The sequence below is a fragment of the Heterodontus francisci genome, chromosome 9 (genome assembly GCF_036365525.1).
Source record: "Heterodontus francisci isolate sHetFra1 chromosome 9, sHetFra1.hap1, whole genome shotgun sequence".
In the NCBI taxonomy this organism is placed as follows: Eukaryota; Metazoa; Chordata; class Chondrichthyes; order Heterodontiformes; family Heterodontidae; genus Heterodontus; species Heterodontus francisci.
The window spans coordinates 113,723,258-113,740,230 of record NC_090379.1 but is presented as its reverse complement, the minus strand read 5'-3'; the positions used below and the strand labels follow the sequence as shown (position 1 = coordinate 113,740,230).

General features: G+C 47.2%; 1 protein-coding gene across 1 annotated transcript in view; it reads left to right on the top strand.

Annotated features, from left to right (window-relative positions):
• LOC137373519 (1-phosphatidylinositol 4,5-bisphosphate phosphodiesterase beta-2-like) overlaps window positions 1–16,973 on the top strand; it is a 463,682-nt gene that overhangs the window by 109,917 nt on the left and 336,792 nt on the right. Inside the window, exons 2-3 of the mRNA XM_068038391.1 lie at window positions 6,517–6,594; window positions 9,142–9,210. Of these exons, the coding sequence (XP_067894492.1) occupies window positions 6,517–6,594; window positions 9,142–9,210 (147 nt within the window). The remainder of the gene's footprint in view (window positions 1–6,516; window positions 6,595–9,141; window positions 9,211–16,973) is intronic.

Sequence of the window (16,973 nt, the reverse complement as noted above, 5' to 3'; positions counted from 1 at the left end):
AATGGGCAGGTATTACACCTCCTGCGATTGTATGGGAAAGTGCCGTGGGAAGGGGACTAGGTGTCGAGAGTGATGGAGGAGTGGACCAGGGTGTCGTGGAGGGAACGGTCCCTTCAGAATGCTGAAAAGGAAGTGGGAAGATGTGTTTGGTGCTGGCATCAAGCTGGAGGTGGCAGAAATGGCAGAGGATGATCCATTGAATATGGAGATGGTGGGGTGGAAGTTGAGGACAAGGGGAACCCTATCATGGTTCTGGGAGGAAGGTGAAGGGGTGAGGGCAGAAGTGCATGAAATGGGTCGGACACAATCAAGGGCTTTGTCAACCACAGTGAGGGGGAATCCTTAGTTGAGGAAAAAGGAAGGCATATCAGAAGTATATCAGAAGAGCGGCATGGTGGCGCAGTGGTTAGCACCGCAGCCTCACAGCTCCAGCGACCCGGGTTCGATTCTGGGTACTGCCTGTATGGGGTTTGCATGTTCTCCCTGTGACCATGTGGGTTTCCGCCGGGTGCTCCGGTTTCCTCCCACAGCCAAAGACTTGCAGGTTGATAGGTAAATTGGCCATTGTAAATTGCTCCTGGTATAGGTAGGTGGTATGGGGAATTGAGGGAAGGTGGGGATGTGGTAGGAATATGGGATTAATGTAGGATTAGTATAAATGGGTGGTTGATGGTCGGCACAGACTCGATGGGCCGAAGGGCCTGTTTCAGTGCTGTATCTCTAAATAAAATAAGTACTCGTATAGAAAGCTGCATTGTCTGAACAGATGCAATGGAGATGGAGTAACTGGTAGAATGGAATACAGTCATACAGGATGGTGGGTGGGAGCAAGTGTCATCAAGCCAGAAGTGCTGAGTGGATGATCTATCTCTGTCTCCTCCTGAGTGCCCCAGTATCATAGATTCCAGTCTTCAGCCAATTCAATTCACTGCACAGCCTATCAAGAAATGGTTGGGTGCACTGGTTACAGCAAAGGCTATAGACCCCAATAACATTCTGGCCATAGTACTGAAGACTTGTGCTCCAGAACTAACTGTACCCCTTGCCAAGCTGTTCCAGTACAGCTACAACACTGGCATCTACCCAACAAGGTGGAAAATTACCCAGGTATGTCCTGTCCATAAAAATCAGGACAAGTCCAACCTGGCCAATTACTGCCCCATCAGTCTATTCTCAATCATCAGTAAAGTGATGGAGGTTGTCATTGACAGTGCAATCAAGCGGCACTTACTTACCAATAACCTGCTCACTGCTCTGTTTGGGTTCTGCCAGGACCACTCAGCTCCTGACCTCATTACAGTCTTGGTCTAAACGTGGACAAAAGTGCTGAACTGGTGAGGTGACAGTGACTGCCCTTGACATCAAGGCAGCATTTGACCAAGGAGCCCGAGCAAAACTGAAGTCAATGGGAATCAAGGGCAAACTCTCCACTGGTTGGAGACATATCTAAAACAAAGGAAGATGGTTGTGGTTGTTGGAGGTCAATCATCTGAGCTCCAGGAGTTCCTCAGGGTAGTGTCCTAGGCCCAACTATCTTCAGCTGCTTCATCAATAACTTCTCCCTCCATCATAAGGTCAGAAGTGGGGATGTTCGCTGATGATTGCACAATGTTCAGCACCATTTGTGACTCATCAGATACTGAAGCAGTCCATGCCTGCATGCTGCAGGTTTTGGACAACATTCTGGCCTGGGCTGATAGGTGGCACGTATGACATTCGCACCACACAAGTGTCAGGCAATGACCATCTCCAACAAGAGAGAATCTAACCACCTCCTCTTGACGGTCAATGGGATGGAGGTGGAGAAGGATTGAATGTCCATGGTGACTGGGAGATGTTAAGGACCAGGAAACAGGAAACTGTTAGAGTGCGGAGGGCATCAGAAGGATTACGGATGTAGGCGGGAAGAGACTGGGCAAGGGGAGAAAAAATAGTCGAGATGGGAAGAAATCAGTTCCATGGGCAGGAACAGGCTGAAACAATGGGTCTACCAAGGCAGTGCTGTTTGTGGATTTGGAGAGGAGGTAGATGTGGGCTGTACTGGATTGGTGAACTATGAGGTTGGAGGCTGTGGAGGGAAGATCTCCAGAGGAGATGAGGTCAGTGACAACTCTGAAAATAAAGGCTTGATGTTGGGTGATGGGGTAATGGTCCAGGGGAGGAAGGAGAAAGTTTCAGAGAGTTAGTGTTCAGCAAGGTAGCAGTTGGTTCATCCAACAGTAACAGTGTCACCCTTTTGAACAGGTTTAATGACTGTATTGGTGCCATTTCCTGCTCTTGCCCTGAACTGGAAAACTTTGCCAACTTTACTTCCAATTTCCACCCCTTTCTTGTCTTCAAATGGTCCATCTCCGACTTTTCCCTTCCCTCCCTTTTCTTGCCGTCTCCGTTTCTAGGGACAGGCTATTGACCATATTCCCTACTGACTCCCACAGCAACCTCGACAACACTTCCCTACAATCTGCTTCCTGTCAGGACTCTATTCCATTCCGTCAGTTTCTCCGTCTTTGTCGCATCTGTTTGGATGATGGAAGCTTCCATACTAGCACTTTCAAGATGTCTTCCCCTTTCCCCAACTAAGAATTCTCCTCCACCATGGTTGACAGGGCCCTTGACCAGGTCTGTTCTATTTCCTGCACTTCTGCTCTCACCCCTGCTCCTCATTTCCAGAACCATGATAAGATTCCCCTTGTCCTCACCTTCCATCCCACCAGCCTCTGTATTCAACAGATCATCCTCCGCCATTTCCACCACCTCCAGCTTGATGCCACCACCAAACACGTCTTCCCTCCTCTTCCCTTTCAGCATTCCGAAGGGACCATTCACTCCACGACACCCTGGTCCACTCCTCAGTCACTCCCAAAACCCCTTTCCTACAGCACCTTTCCACGCAAGAGATGGAAATGCAATACCTGCCCTTTTACCTCCTCTCTTCTCACCGCCCAAGGCCCCAAACACTCCTTCCAAGTGAAACAGCTATTTACTTGTACTTCTTTCACTGTATTCACTGCTCATGATGTGGTCTTCTCTACACTGGGGAGACTAAACGCAGACTGGGTGACCGCTTTGCGGAACACCTCCATTCAGTCCACATGCATGACCCTGAGCTTCCAGTCACCTGTCATATTAATTCTCCACCTTGCTCCTTCTCTGACCTCTCTGTCCTCAGCCTCCTACACTGTTCCAGTGAAAACCAATGCAAGCTGGAGGAACAGCACCTTATCTTTTGATTAGACACTTTACAGCCTTCTGGACTCAACATTGAGTTCAAAAATATAAAAACAGAAAGTGCTGGAAATACTCAGCAGGTCAGGCAGCATCTGTGGAGAGAGAAGCAGAGTTAATGTTTCAGGTCTGTGAACTTTCATCGGAACTGGCAAAGGTTAGAAATGTAATAGGTTTTTAGCAAGTGATGGGGAGTGGGCGGCGGGGACAGGGGAAGGGGCAGAGGGCAAAGGGAGTGCTAAAAGACAAAGCAGTAGTCCAGAGAGAGTGTTCATGACAGAATAATGAACAGCTTTGTCCAAAAGCACAAACCTGAAAAGCCAAGTTTAAGGCAGGCATATGGTTAAAAAATAAACTAAAATAAAATTTAAAAAGGCAGTCATGCACTGAAATTGTTGAACCCAATATTGAGTCCAGAAGGCTACAGAGGTGCCTAATTGGAAGATGAGATGCTGTTCCCCGAGCTTGCGTTGAGGTTCACTGGAACACTGCAACAGGCCGAGGACAAACATGTGGGCATGGGAGCAGAGTGGTGAATTAAAATGGCAAGCAACCGGAAGCTCGGGGTCATGCTTGTGGACTGAGCAGAGGTATACCGTAAAGCGATCACCCAATCTGTGTTTGGTCTCCCCAATATAGAGGCGACTGCTTAGTGAGCAATTTCAGATCATAACCTTTGCCCCTATTTTTTTTGGATAGCAATTGTTGTTGATGATTCTGCTATTCCAACTCACACCGCTAGACCCAACTTTTGATTCTTTACTTGTCCCATTACCACTTCCTTTGGCCTTACGCCATCATCCCTTTTGTCACAGTGGCGCAGTGGTTAGCACTGCAGCCTCACAGCTCCAGGGACCCGGGTTCGATTCTGGGTACTGCCTGTGTGGAGTTTGCAAGTTCTCCCTGTGACTGCGTGGGTTTTCTCCGGGTGCTCCGGTTTCCTCCCACAAGCCAAAAGACTTGCAGGTTGGTAGGTAAATTGGCCGTTATAAATTGTCACTAGTATAGGTAGGTGGTAGGGAAATATAGGGACAGATGGGGATGTTTGGTAGGAATATGGGATTAGTGTAGGATTGGTATGGATGGGTGGTTGATGGTCGGCGCGGACTCGGTGGGCCGAAGGGCCTGTTTCAGTGCTGTATCTCTAATCTAATCTAATCTAAAAAAAATCTCTCCTACCTTCCACCCTATCACAGACCTTCCCTTTTGTTCTTTCCTCACCCCCTCCCAATTCCCTGCTTCTGTACTTGCTCAAAACCAGTTACATTTCTAACTTTTGACAGTTCTGATGAAAGGTCACAGACCTGAAACATTGGGCTGAATTTTATGTGCCCGTCACCAATTTCGGCGGCGGGCAAAACAGAAAAAGGGCGGCCCACCTGTGCGGGCCACATGTCACAGAGCCGCCACAATCTTCCGTGCAGCTCATTTAAATAGCCAGGGCGAGCTGCCCTGCCCGCCCCCCCCCCCCCCCTCACAAACTGCACAAACTTTCAACTCCAACACTTCTCACCATCCCCTACACCCACGACGTTATTTTGACCCCATTCCCCTCCCCCCGCACTGAGAAATTTCCTTCCTCCGCCCACCCCCATCCCCCCACTACCTCCAGTGTGGCACCTCGTTTCCCCGGATGGGGATCTGAAGGCGAGGGAGTGCCGGCCGCTGAGCCGAAGATCGCAGCGGGACATCAGGCGGTGACGTGAGTTTCATTAATTCTTTCATTTTAATTCATTTAACTATTCAAATGGGGGTCCCATCGCCGAGCAGCAGTGGTGGGGGAGCTACCACAAGGCCTCACCGCCGCCGGTGATATCGGTCCGGGCCCTCCTGGCATCAGGGTGTGTGGCGGTCCTCTCCCGGACATCTTCAGGACCCCACCCGCCACAATACCCGATGCCTGGGGGAGGTCAAAATCCAACCATTAACTCTGCTTATCTCTCCTCAGACAATGCCAGACCTGCAGAGTATTTCCAGCATTTTCTGTTTTAATTTCGGATTTCCAGCAACCGCAGTATTTTGCTTTTGCTGCATAGTACAGTATGGTAAGGAATGGTGAAGTATGGTACAGTGAGCTACAGGTAAGTTACAGTGAGTTCTAGTAAACTAGTGTGAATTATGGCCATTTCTTATATCTGCCAGTTCTGCTGAAGGGTCACTGATCTGAAACGTTAACTCTGCATCTCTCTCCACAGATGCTGCCAGACCTGCTGAGTATTTCCAGCACTAACTGTTTTTATTTCAGATTTCCAGCATCTGCAGTATTTTGCTTTTATTTGAGTGAATTATGGTAAAATGTATTGAGGTATGCTCTGATGCAGTGAGCTATGGTGAGGGATGGTGAGTTATGGTATGGAACAGTGGGATATGTTGAGTTATGGCAGGGTACAGTGAAGTATGGTAAGTTACAGTGATGCATGGTTTGGCACAGTACGGTAAGGGATGGTGAGGTACGGTACAGAAGAGTGTTATAGAAAGGTACAGCGAAGTATGGTAAATTACAGTGAGTTGTGGTGAGGTGCAGTGAGATATGGCAAAGAAAATAAGTCTGTCTCTCTCTTTCAGTCTATCTCACTCTTTCTCTCTCTCTTTCTCTCTCGCTTTCTTTCTTGCTTTCTTTCTCTCTCTCTCTTTCTCTCTCTCTCTCTCTTGCTCTCTTTCTCTCGCTCGCTCTGTCTTTCTCTCTCGCTCACTCTTTCTCTCGCTTGCTCACTCTCTTTCACTCTCTCTCTCTTTCTCTTTTTCTCTCTCTCTCTCGCTCTCTCTTTCTCTCTCTCTCTCGCTCTTTCTCGTTCTCTCTTTCTCTCAGATGAGTGATAAATTGTTAAACTGAGGCCCCGTCTGCCCTCCCACGTGGACATAAAAGATTCCCTTCCATGATTCAAAGAACAGCAGGGGAGTTCTCCCCAGTGTCCCGGCCAATATTTAACCTACAACCAACATTACCAGAAACAGATGATCTGGTCATTATCACATTGCGGGTGCTTGCTCTCGGCAAATTGGCTGCCGTGTTTGTTGGCTGTAAAACACTTTGAGATGTCCTGTGGTCATAAAAGACAGTATAGAAATGTAAGTTTTTTTTTCCTCGCTTCCTTTTTGTCTCAGTCTCTCCTCTCTCTATTTTCCTCTTTCTCAATTCCTCCCTCGCTAGGTGGGTCCTTCAATGCCAGAAACCACTGAAAACACAGGCATATGATGCAGTTCTCACTATCACAGTAGTTTCCTCGGGTTCTCAAGGCAGATATGACTTGAGTGGTAATTAAGCCATGTTGTGTTATTTTGTACAATCAGGATACAGGAGTTGGATTGCCAGTGATTCTGCGTATAGATTCTCATGGACACTTCCTCTACTGGACCTACCAGAATAAGGTAAGGGAAATGATCAGGACCTCAATGGCCAAGCACTCCCACATTTCCCTCCCAATTTTCACCACTCCTGGGAACAGGAGGAGGCTATTCAGCCCCTTGAGCCTGTTCCATCATTCACTTTGATCATAGTTAGATTAAGATTAGATTAGATTAGAGATACAGCACTGAAACAGGCCCTTCGGCCCACCGAGTCTGTGCCGAACATCAACCACCCATTTATACTAATCCTACGCTAATCCCATATTCCTACCAAACATCCCCACCTGTCCCTATATTTCCCTACCACCTACCTACACTAGTGACAATTTATAATGGCCAATTTACCTATCAACCTGCAAGTCTTTTGGCTTGTGGGAGGAAACCGGAGCACCCGGAGAAAACCCACGCAGACACAGGGAGAACTTGCAAACTCCACACAGGCAGTACCTGGAATCGAACCCGGGTCCCTGGAGCTGTGAGGCTGCGGTGCTAACCACTGCGTCACTGTGCCGCCAGGTTGATCTGTGCTTCAACTCCATTTACCTGCCTTTGCTCCAGATCCCTTAAAATCTATCAACAAACTCAACAAAAATCGATCAATCCCAGTCTTGAAAGTTCCAACTGACTGTCAGAAACTACAGCTTTTTGAGGGAGAGAGTTTGAGATTTCCACCACCCTTTGTGTAAAGTACTTCCTGACTACACTCCTAAGTGGTCTCACTCTAATTTTAAGATTATGTCCCCTTGACTCGGGACTCTCCCACCAGAGGAAATAGTTTTTCCATATTGGAGTTTTTGTCATTTTAAACATCTTGATCAAATCACCCCTCAATCTCCTACACTCAACTCCGGAAGGTACTGACTCTTCCTGCGACACAGGTTCCATAGCCACTGATACTCTCTGTGGAATGTTGCAATAAGTTTAAACAGAGATATACAAGGTTTGTTTAATCAGATTTAAATTCAGGCCTATCTACCAAGTGTTAATCTGAGAAAAGATGAGTAGGTGGGGTTGAGGGTAAGTGGGGTTTAGGGGTATTGTGGGTAGGTGGGGTTGAGGGGTATTGTGGGTAGGTGGGGTATTGTGGGTAGGTGCGGTTGAGGGTAGGTGGGGTTGAGGGTAGGTGGGATTGAGGAGTATTGTGGGTAGGTGGGGTTGAGGGGTATTGAGGGTAGGTGGAGTTGAGGGGTATTGAGGGTAGGTGGGGTCGAGGGGTTTTGTGGGTAGGTGGGGTTGAGGGGTATTGAGGGTAGGTGGAGTTGAGGGGTATTGTGGGTAGGTGGGGTTGAGGGGTATTGAGGGTAGGTGGAGTTGAGGGGTATTGAGGGTAGGTGGGGTTGAGGGGTATTGAGGGTAGGTGGAGTTGAGGGGTATTGAGGGTAGGTGAGATTGCGGGTAGGTGGGGTTGAGGGGTATTGAGGGTAGGTGGGATTGAGGGGTATTGAGGGTAGGTGAGATTGCGGGTAGGTGGGGTTGAGGGGTATTGAGGGTAGGTGAGATTGAGGGGTATTGAGGGTAGGTGAGATTGCGGGTAGGTGGGGTTGAGGGGTATTGAGGGTAGGTGAGATTGCGGGTAGGTGGGGTTGAGGGGTATTGAGCGTAGGTGGGATTGCGGGTAGGTGGAATTGAGGGATATTGAGGGTAGGTGGAGTGATCTATGAAGAAGTGGGCTTGTTTGACCGAATGGTTTTTTTTCCATTTCCTAAGATTCTTACAGCCTCTCAGCCCCACTTGGTCCTAGTCTCTGGAAAGGTCTCTTTTGTCTTGGGCTATGTGTTAAAGGGAAGTGAAGCTTCTTTCAGTTCCCAAACACACACAAAGTGCTCTAGATGCAGTGAAACTTTAACAAAAAACATCTAACTAGTGACTAGCTGCCATTACCCACAAGGCACTAGAAAGATGGAATGGGGACTGATGGTGCAAGCATTGTGATAGCTTGCCTCAGATCTCTGCTTTTTACATGTCTCTCTCTGGGCCTGTGGTCACTCTGGGCCTGTGGTCTCTCTGGGCCTGTGGTCACTCTGGGCCTGTGGTCTCTCTGGGCCTGTGGTCTCTCTGGGCCTGTGATCACTCTGGGCCTGTGGTCACTCTGGGCTTGTGGTCTCTCTGGGCCTGTGGTCACCTCTGGGCCTGTGGTCACTCTGGGCCTGTGGTCACTCTGGGACTGTGGTCTCTCTGGGCCTGTGGTCACCTCTGGGCCTGTAGTCAATCTGGGCCTGTGGTCTCTCTGGGCCTGTGGTCACTCTGGGCTTGTGGTCACTCTGGGCCTGTGGTCTCTCTGGGCCTGTGGTCTCTCTGGGCCTGTGGTCACTCTGGGCCTGTGGTACACCTGTCAGGGCTGTTGAGAGGTGTGTGTTACAGGTACGATTGCCATCAGTTTAACAAATGGAAGGCGAGCTGGCCCATACAGAATGAATTGTTGATCAGAAATACAGCTACAATATTAAGAGACGACCCAGTCATCAGAGGGACTGATGCTGCTTTTCCCCAATCTCTCTGTGTGGTCTGACCGCTGTAATGGGCTGCAAGTGACTTATTATTGTCACCTACTTCTGTTTCTTTCTGCAGCACGTAGACTGCCTGGACATCACTGTGATCCGTGACACAAGAATTGGAAAATATGCCAAAGTCCCGAAGGTAAGCTCTGGGATCCTGACTGATTCTTCCCCTATAAAGAGGCAGCTGCCCAAGGGCTTTCCACTCTCCCTCCCTGCACTTTGCTCGCACTAAATGTATCCAAACATGGTGAGAGGTGAGGGACGGGCTGCCAGAACTCCATTCTTCAGGACCCCACTGTTTGACTCAGTCACACCCCCTCCCCCCACCTGCCATTCATAGCTCCAACTGAATCCCTCTGTGTGAGAATCTCACCACTTCGGTGCCATGAACACAGTCAGGCGTGACATAGAATTATATAGAAATTACAGGATGCAAACTGGCCGTGGGGTCCAGCGGTCTGTGTTGGTGTTTACCCTCCGCACAAGCAGTATCCTAATCCCATGGCCTGACATGTTCCCATACACCTTTCTTCCCCTTTTTGTCAACTACCAATCTAATTCATTCTATAAATATTAACACAGTATCTGCACCAATCACTAACTCCAGCAGCCAATTCTCTGCATGAAAACTTTTCTCCTGTTCACTGACCTGAGCTTTTTCCATTTTAACTTTGTCCCTGCGCTCTACATCCTCAACTGATGCAAGCAGTTATCTTCCATCTGCTCACTCTTATCTGTCAGGAATAGTAAGGAGTCTTTCTCTCTGATAGCCAGCAGCGAGTTACAGGCAGGAATCTAATCAAGGGGTGAAGAGGGTTTGTAGATAGAATATCGGATACTTGGGAGCGATTTACAGGCTGGAATGTAATTGAGAGGTTCGGCTGGTTTATAGACAGGGTCTTGTGCCAAAATTGGGAGAGCTGTTCCACAGACTAGTCAAGCAACAGCCTGATGTAGTCATACTCACTGAATTATACCATAATTCCCCAGAGTCCTCGATCACCATCTCTGCGTATGCCCGGTCCCACCGGCAGGACAGACCCACCAGAGGTGACGGCACAGTGGTGTAGATTGGGGAAGGAGTTGCCCTGGGAAACCTCAAAATTGACTCTGGACCCCATGAAGTCTCATGGCATTAGGTCAAACGTGGGCAAGGAATCCTCTTGCTGATTACCACCTACCCTCAGTTGATGAATCAGTACTCCTCCATGTTGAACAACAATTGGAAGAAGCACTGAGGGTAGCAAGGGCACAGAACGTACTCTGGGTGGGGGAATTCAATACCCATCATTAAGAGTGGACATAGCTGTTAGACTGGGTCTGTGACAGGTGGTGAGGGAACCAACAAGAGGGAAAAACCTACTTGACCTCGTCCTCACCAATCTACCTGTCACAGATGCATCTGTCGATTACAGTATTGGTAGGAGTGACCACTGCACAGTCCTTGTGGAGACGAAGTCCAGTCTTCACATTGAGGATACCCACCATCATGTGTGGCACTACCACCGTGCTAAACGGGATAGATTCAGAACAGATTTAGCAACTCAAAACTGGGCATCCATGAGATGCTGTGACCCATCAGCAGCAGCAGTAGAATTGTATTCCACCAAATTGTAACCTCATGGCCCGGCATATCCCTCACTCTACCATTACCATCAAGCTAGGGGATCAACCCTGGTTCAATAAGGAGTGCAGGACAGCATGCCAGGAGCAGCACCAGGCATACCTCAAAATGAGGTGCCAACCTAATGAAGCTACAGCACAGGACTACATGCATACTAAGCAGCAGAAGCAGCATGTGATAGACAGAGCTAAGCGATCACACAACCAACAGCTCAGAACAAAGCTCTGCAGTCCTCCCACATCCAGTCATGGTGGACAATTAAACAACTAACTGGAGGAGGAGGCTCCACAAATAGGGAACACTGGAAATCTCTTCACTGGTTGGAGTCATACCGAGCACAAAGGAAGATGGTTGTGGTTGTTGGAGGTCAATCATTTCAGCCCCAGGACATTGCAGCAGGAATTCCTCAGGGTAGTGTCCCAGGTCCAACCATCTTCAGCTGCTTCATTAATGACCTTCCCTCCATCAGAAGTGGGGATGTTCACTGATGATTGCACAACGTTCAGCACCATTCGCGACTCCTCAGATACTGAAGTAATTCATGTCCACATGCAGCAAGACCTAGACAATATTCAGGCTTGGGCTGGTAAGTGGCAAGTGAAATTTGCCTGGTACTTGTGTGGTGCGATGACCATCTCCAACAAGAGAGAATCTAACCATCTCCCCTTAACATTCAACGGCAATACCATCACTGAATCCCCCACTATCAACATCCTGGGGGTTACCATTGACCAGAAACTGAACTGGAGCAGCCGTATAAATATTGTGGCTACAAGAGCAGGTCAGAGGCTGAGAATTCTGTGGTGAATAACTTACTTCCTGACTCCCCAAAGCCTGTCCACCATCTACAAGGCACAAGTCAGGAGTGTGATGGAATACTCTCCACTTGCCTGGATGGGTGCAGCTCCAACAACACTCATGAAGCTCGACACCATCCAGGACAAAGCAGCCCACTTGATTGGCACCCCATCTACAAACATTCACTCCCTCCACCACCGGTACACAGTGGCAGCAGTGTGTACCATCTATAAGATGCTCTGCAACAACGCACCAAGGCTCCTTAGACAGCACCTTCCAAACCCGCAACCTCTACCACCTAGAAGGACAAGGGCAGAAAATGCATGGGAACACCACCGCCTGCAAGTTCTCCTCCAAGTTACGCACCATCCTGACTTGGAACTATATCGCCGTTCCTTCACTGTCACTGGGTCAAAATCCTGGAACTCCCTTCCTAACAGCACTGTGGGTATACCTACCCCAAATGGACTGCAGTGGTTCAAGAAGGCAGCTCACCACCACCTTCTCAAGGGCGATTAGGGATGGGCAATAAATGCTGGCATAGCCAGTGATGCCCACATCCTACAAATGAATTAAAAAATGGCTTTGTGGAGTCAGGGGTTAGAACATAAGAACATAAGAAATAGGAGCAGGAGTAGACCATTCAGCCCCTCAAGCCTGCCCTGCCATTCAATAAGATCATGGCTGATCTGTCCCAGGCCTCAACTCCTCTTTCAGGCCTGCTCCACCTAACCCTCGACTCCCTGAGATTTCAAAAATTTATCTACCTCCTCCTTTAAATACATTTATTGACCTAGCCTCCACAGCTCTGAGGCAGAGAATTCCAGAGATTCACCACCCTCTGAGAGAAGAAATTCCTTCGCATCTCAGTTTTAAATGTGTGCCCACTTATTCTGTAACTATGTCCCCTAGTTCGAGATTCCCCCACTAGTGGAAACATCTTCTCAACATCTACCCTGTCAAGCCCCCTTAAAATCTTATACGTTTCTCTAAGATCACCTCTCATTCTTCTAAACTCCAGTGAATAAAGGCCTAACCTGTTTAGATGTTCTTGATAAGACAACCCCTTCATCCCAGGAATCAGCCTAGTGAACCTTTTCTGAACTGCCTCCAATGCTAGTATATCCTTCTTTAAATACGGGGACCAAAACTGTACACAGTACTCCAGGTGTGGCCTCACCAACACCCTGTACAGTTTTAACAGGACGTTCCTATTTTTAAACTCTAATCCCCCAGCAATAAAGGCCAAAATTCCATTTGCCTTCCTAATTACTTGCTGCACTTGCATGCTAACCTTTTGTGTTTCATGCACAAGAACACCCAGATCCCTCTGTACTGCAGTATTTTGTAGTCTTTCTCCATCTGAATAATAATCTGCCTTTTTATTCTTCCTACCAAAGTGGATGACCTCACACTTTCCCACATTGAACACCATCCACCAAGTTTTTTTCCACTCACTTAACCTATCTATATCCCTTTGCAGATTCTTTGTGTCCTCATCACAATATGCCTTCCCACCTATTTTTGTATCGTCAGCAAATTTGGATACACTACACTCTTTCCCTTCCTCCAAGTCATGAATATAGATAGTAAATAGCTGAGTCCCTAGGACCGATCCTTGTGGTACCCCACTAGTTACGGCTTTACAACCTGAAAAAGACCCATTAATCCCGACTCTCTGCCTTCTGTGTGTTAGCCAGTCCTCAATCCATGCCAACACATTACCCCCAATACCCTGAGCTCCTATTTTGTGCAATAACCTTTTATGTGGCACCTTATCAAATGCCTTCTGAAAATCCAAATACACTACATCTACTGGTTCCCCTTTATCCACTCTGCTTGTTATATCCTCAAAGAACTGTAACAAATTTGTCAAATATGATTTCCCTTTCATAAAACCATGTTGACTCTGTTTGCATTATGTTTTCCTAAATGTCCTGCTATTTCTTCCTTAATAATCAACTCAAGCATTTTCCCAATGACAGATGTTAAGCTAACTGGTCTGTAGTTTCCTGCTTTCTGTCTCCCGACTTTCTTGAATAGGGGTGTCACATTAGCGGTTTTCCAATCTGCTGGTACCCGACCGGAATCCAGTGAGTTTTGGTAGGCTGTAATGTGCCTAATGTTCCTTGAGCTTGCATTGATGTTCACTGGAACACTGCAGCAATCCCAGGACAGAGATGTGAGCACGAGAGCAGGGGGGAGTTGAAATGGCCAGCAACTGGAAGCTCAGACTGAACATTGAGTTCAATCATTTCAGAGCATAACGGGTGCCCCTTTTTATGCTTAGTTATTTTTTCTTTTTTTCTTTTCCCTTTTTTATTTGGTTATTTTATTTTAGGTTTTTCAGTTTGTTTCCACTGTGCTTACCCACTGTTTTGGTTTTTTTAATACGTTTTTTTATGTTTGTGCTTGGAGTGCTCTGTGCTAATGCTTTGTCTTTCAGCACATCATTAACATACCTTTGTTCCATGACCTTCTGGTCAGTTATTTTCTGTGACTCTGTCCTATCAACACCTTCACCTTTGTTATCTCTTGCCCACCCCCGCTTTACTTGCTTAAAACCTTTTACATTTCTAATATTTGTCAGTTCTGAAGAAGGGTCTCTGACCTGAAACGTTAACCAAATCTAAAATAGCCTGTTCTCTGGTAGGTTCTGCAATGTATTGCTCTAAGTAACAGTCCCTGATGCACTCTACAAATTCATCTTCCATGCTACCCTTGCCAATTTGATTTGTCCAGTCTATATACAGATTAAAATCACCCCTGATAATTGCATTGCCCTTCTTACACACCTCCATTATTTCCTGATTAATATCTTGTCCTACAGAGAGGTAACTCTTCGGGGGCCTATAGACCACTCCCACCTGTGACTTCTTCCCCTTGCTATTCCTTATTTCCACCCAAACTGAATTCTACATCATGATCTATTACACCTATATCATTATTCACAACTGCATTGATCCCTTCCTTTAATAACAAAGCTACCCCACCTCCTTTTCCTTTCTGCCTATTCTTCCGGAATGTTGAATATCCTTGAACATTGAGTTTCCAGTCCTGGTCATCCTGCAACCATGTCTCTGTGATAGCTATCAAATCATATTCATTTATTTCTATCTGTGCTGTCAGCTCATCTATCTTGTTACAAATGCTACGTGCATTCAGATAAAGAGCCTTAAGCTTTGACTTCTTACCATTTTTACCTGTACTCTTATTTCTGCTGTAATCTTATGCTTGTATTCTCTGTCCCTTCCTGTCACTCTCTGATTAATGTATGTCCCTTCACTCCCCTGCACCTCTGCTCTCTCATTACTTTTCAACATTTTAAACTTCCTTTCAATTGAACCCTCCCCCCCCCCACTATTTAGTTTAAAGCTTTATCTACAACCCTAGTTATACGATTCGCCAGGACACTGGTCCCAGCTTGGTTCAAGTGAAGCCCATCCCAACGGAACAGCTCTCTCTTTCCCCAGTAATGGTGCCAGTGTCCCATGCATCGGAACCCATTTCTCCCACACTAATCTTTGAGCCACACATTTACCTCTCTATTCTTATTGATCCTTTGCCAATTTGCATGTGGCTCAGGTAGTAATATGGAGATTATTACCTTTGTGGTTCTGCTTTTTAATTTAGCCCCGAGCTGCTCATAGCCCCTCAGCAGAACCTCTTTTCTAGTCCTACCTATGTCATTGGTACCTAATTGGACCACCACAACTAGATCCCTCCCCTCTCACTCCAAGTTTCTCTCCAGCCCAGAAGAGATGTCCTTAACCTTGGCACCAGTTAGGCAACACAGCCTTCGGGACTCCCTGTCTTTGCTGTAGAGAACAGTATCTATTCCCCTAACTACGCTATCTCCCATTACTACTACATTTCTCTTTCCTCCTCCCACTAGAATGGCACTCTGAACCATGGTGCTGTGGTTAGTTCGCTCATCCTCCCTGCAGACTGTGCCCTCGTCCACACTGGGAGCAAGAACCTTGTACCTATTGGATATGGGCAGTGACTGAGGCTCCTCCAAAGCTAAATTCTGGATCCCCATACCTGCCTCACTCGCAGTCACACCCTCTTGTCACTGACCACTGGCTGAATTCAAGGTAGTTAATCTAAGGGGCGTGACTGTCTCCTGAAACACAGTGTCCAGGTAACTCTCCCCCTCCCTGATGTGTCGCAGTGTCCGCAGCTCGGACTCCAGGTCATCAACTCTGAGCCGAAGTTCCTCGAGCAGCCAACACTTGCTGCAGATGTGGTCACAGTGGATCACACCGGCGTCCACCAGCTCCCACATACTACACCAGCAACACATCGCCTGCCCAGCCATCTCTATTCTATTTAATTAATTAATTTGGATCTCAGTATTTTAAAAAAGGAGCTATTTAAGTGTACTCTTAACCTGTAATTACGTCGCCTGATTTAAATCACTTGGCCAAAACTAAAAAAAACGCAAGACATGGAAGAAAGACATACCCCCCAATCACTTACCAGTTCTCCTGTGGCGTTACAGTTGAGTTACTTGCCGCAGAATTCCCAGCCTCTGACCTGCTTTTGTAACCATTATATTTATATGGCTGGTCCAGTTCAGTTTCTGGTCAATGGTAACTCCCAGGATGTTGATAGTGGGGGAAATTCAGTGATGGTAATGCCATTGAACATCAAGGGGAGATGGTTAGATTCTCTCTTGTTGGAGATGGTCATTATCTGGCACTTGTGTGACACAAGTTTTACTTGTCACTTATCAGCCCAAATCTGAATGTCCAGGTCTTGCTGCATATGGATATGGACTGCCTCGATTTCTGAGGAGTCGCGAATGGTGCTGAACATTGTGCAATCATCAGCAAACATCCCCACTTCTGACCTTATGATAGGGAAGGTCATTGATGAAGCAGCTGACTCCCGATTCCCCAAAGCCTGTCCGCCATAGAATCATAGAAATAGAATCATGGAAATTTACAGCACGGAAGGAGGCCTCCAGTTGTGGCCTAACTGGTATTTTATACAGTTCCAGCATAACCTCCCAGCTCTTATATTCTATGCCTCGAATAATAAAGGCAACTTCCCTGTATGCCTTCTTGACCTCCTTATCTGCCTGTTCAGCCACCTTCAGGGATTCCAAGGTCCCTCTGTTTCTCTACAGTTCTCAGTATTCTACCATTTATTGTGTATTCCCTTGCCTTGTTAATCTTCACCAAATGCATTACCTCACACTTCTCTGGATTGAACTCCATTTTTTTTTTAGTTTAGAGATACAGCACTGAAACAGGCCCTTCGGCCCACCGAGTCTGTGCCGACCATCAACCACCCATTTTATACTAATCCTACACTAATTCCACATTACTACCACATCCCCACCTGTCCCTATATTTCCCTACCACCTACCTATACTAGGGGCAATTTATAAAGGCCAATTAACCTATCAACCAGCAAGTCTTTGGCATGTGGGAGGAAACCGGAGCACCCGGAGGAAACCCACGCAGACACAG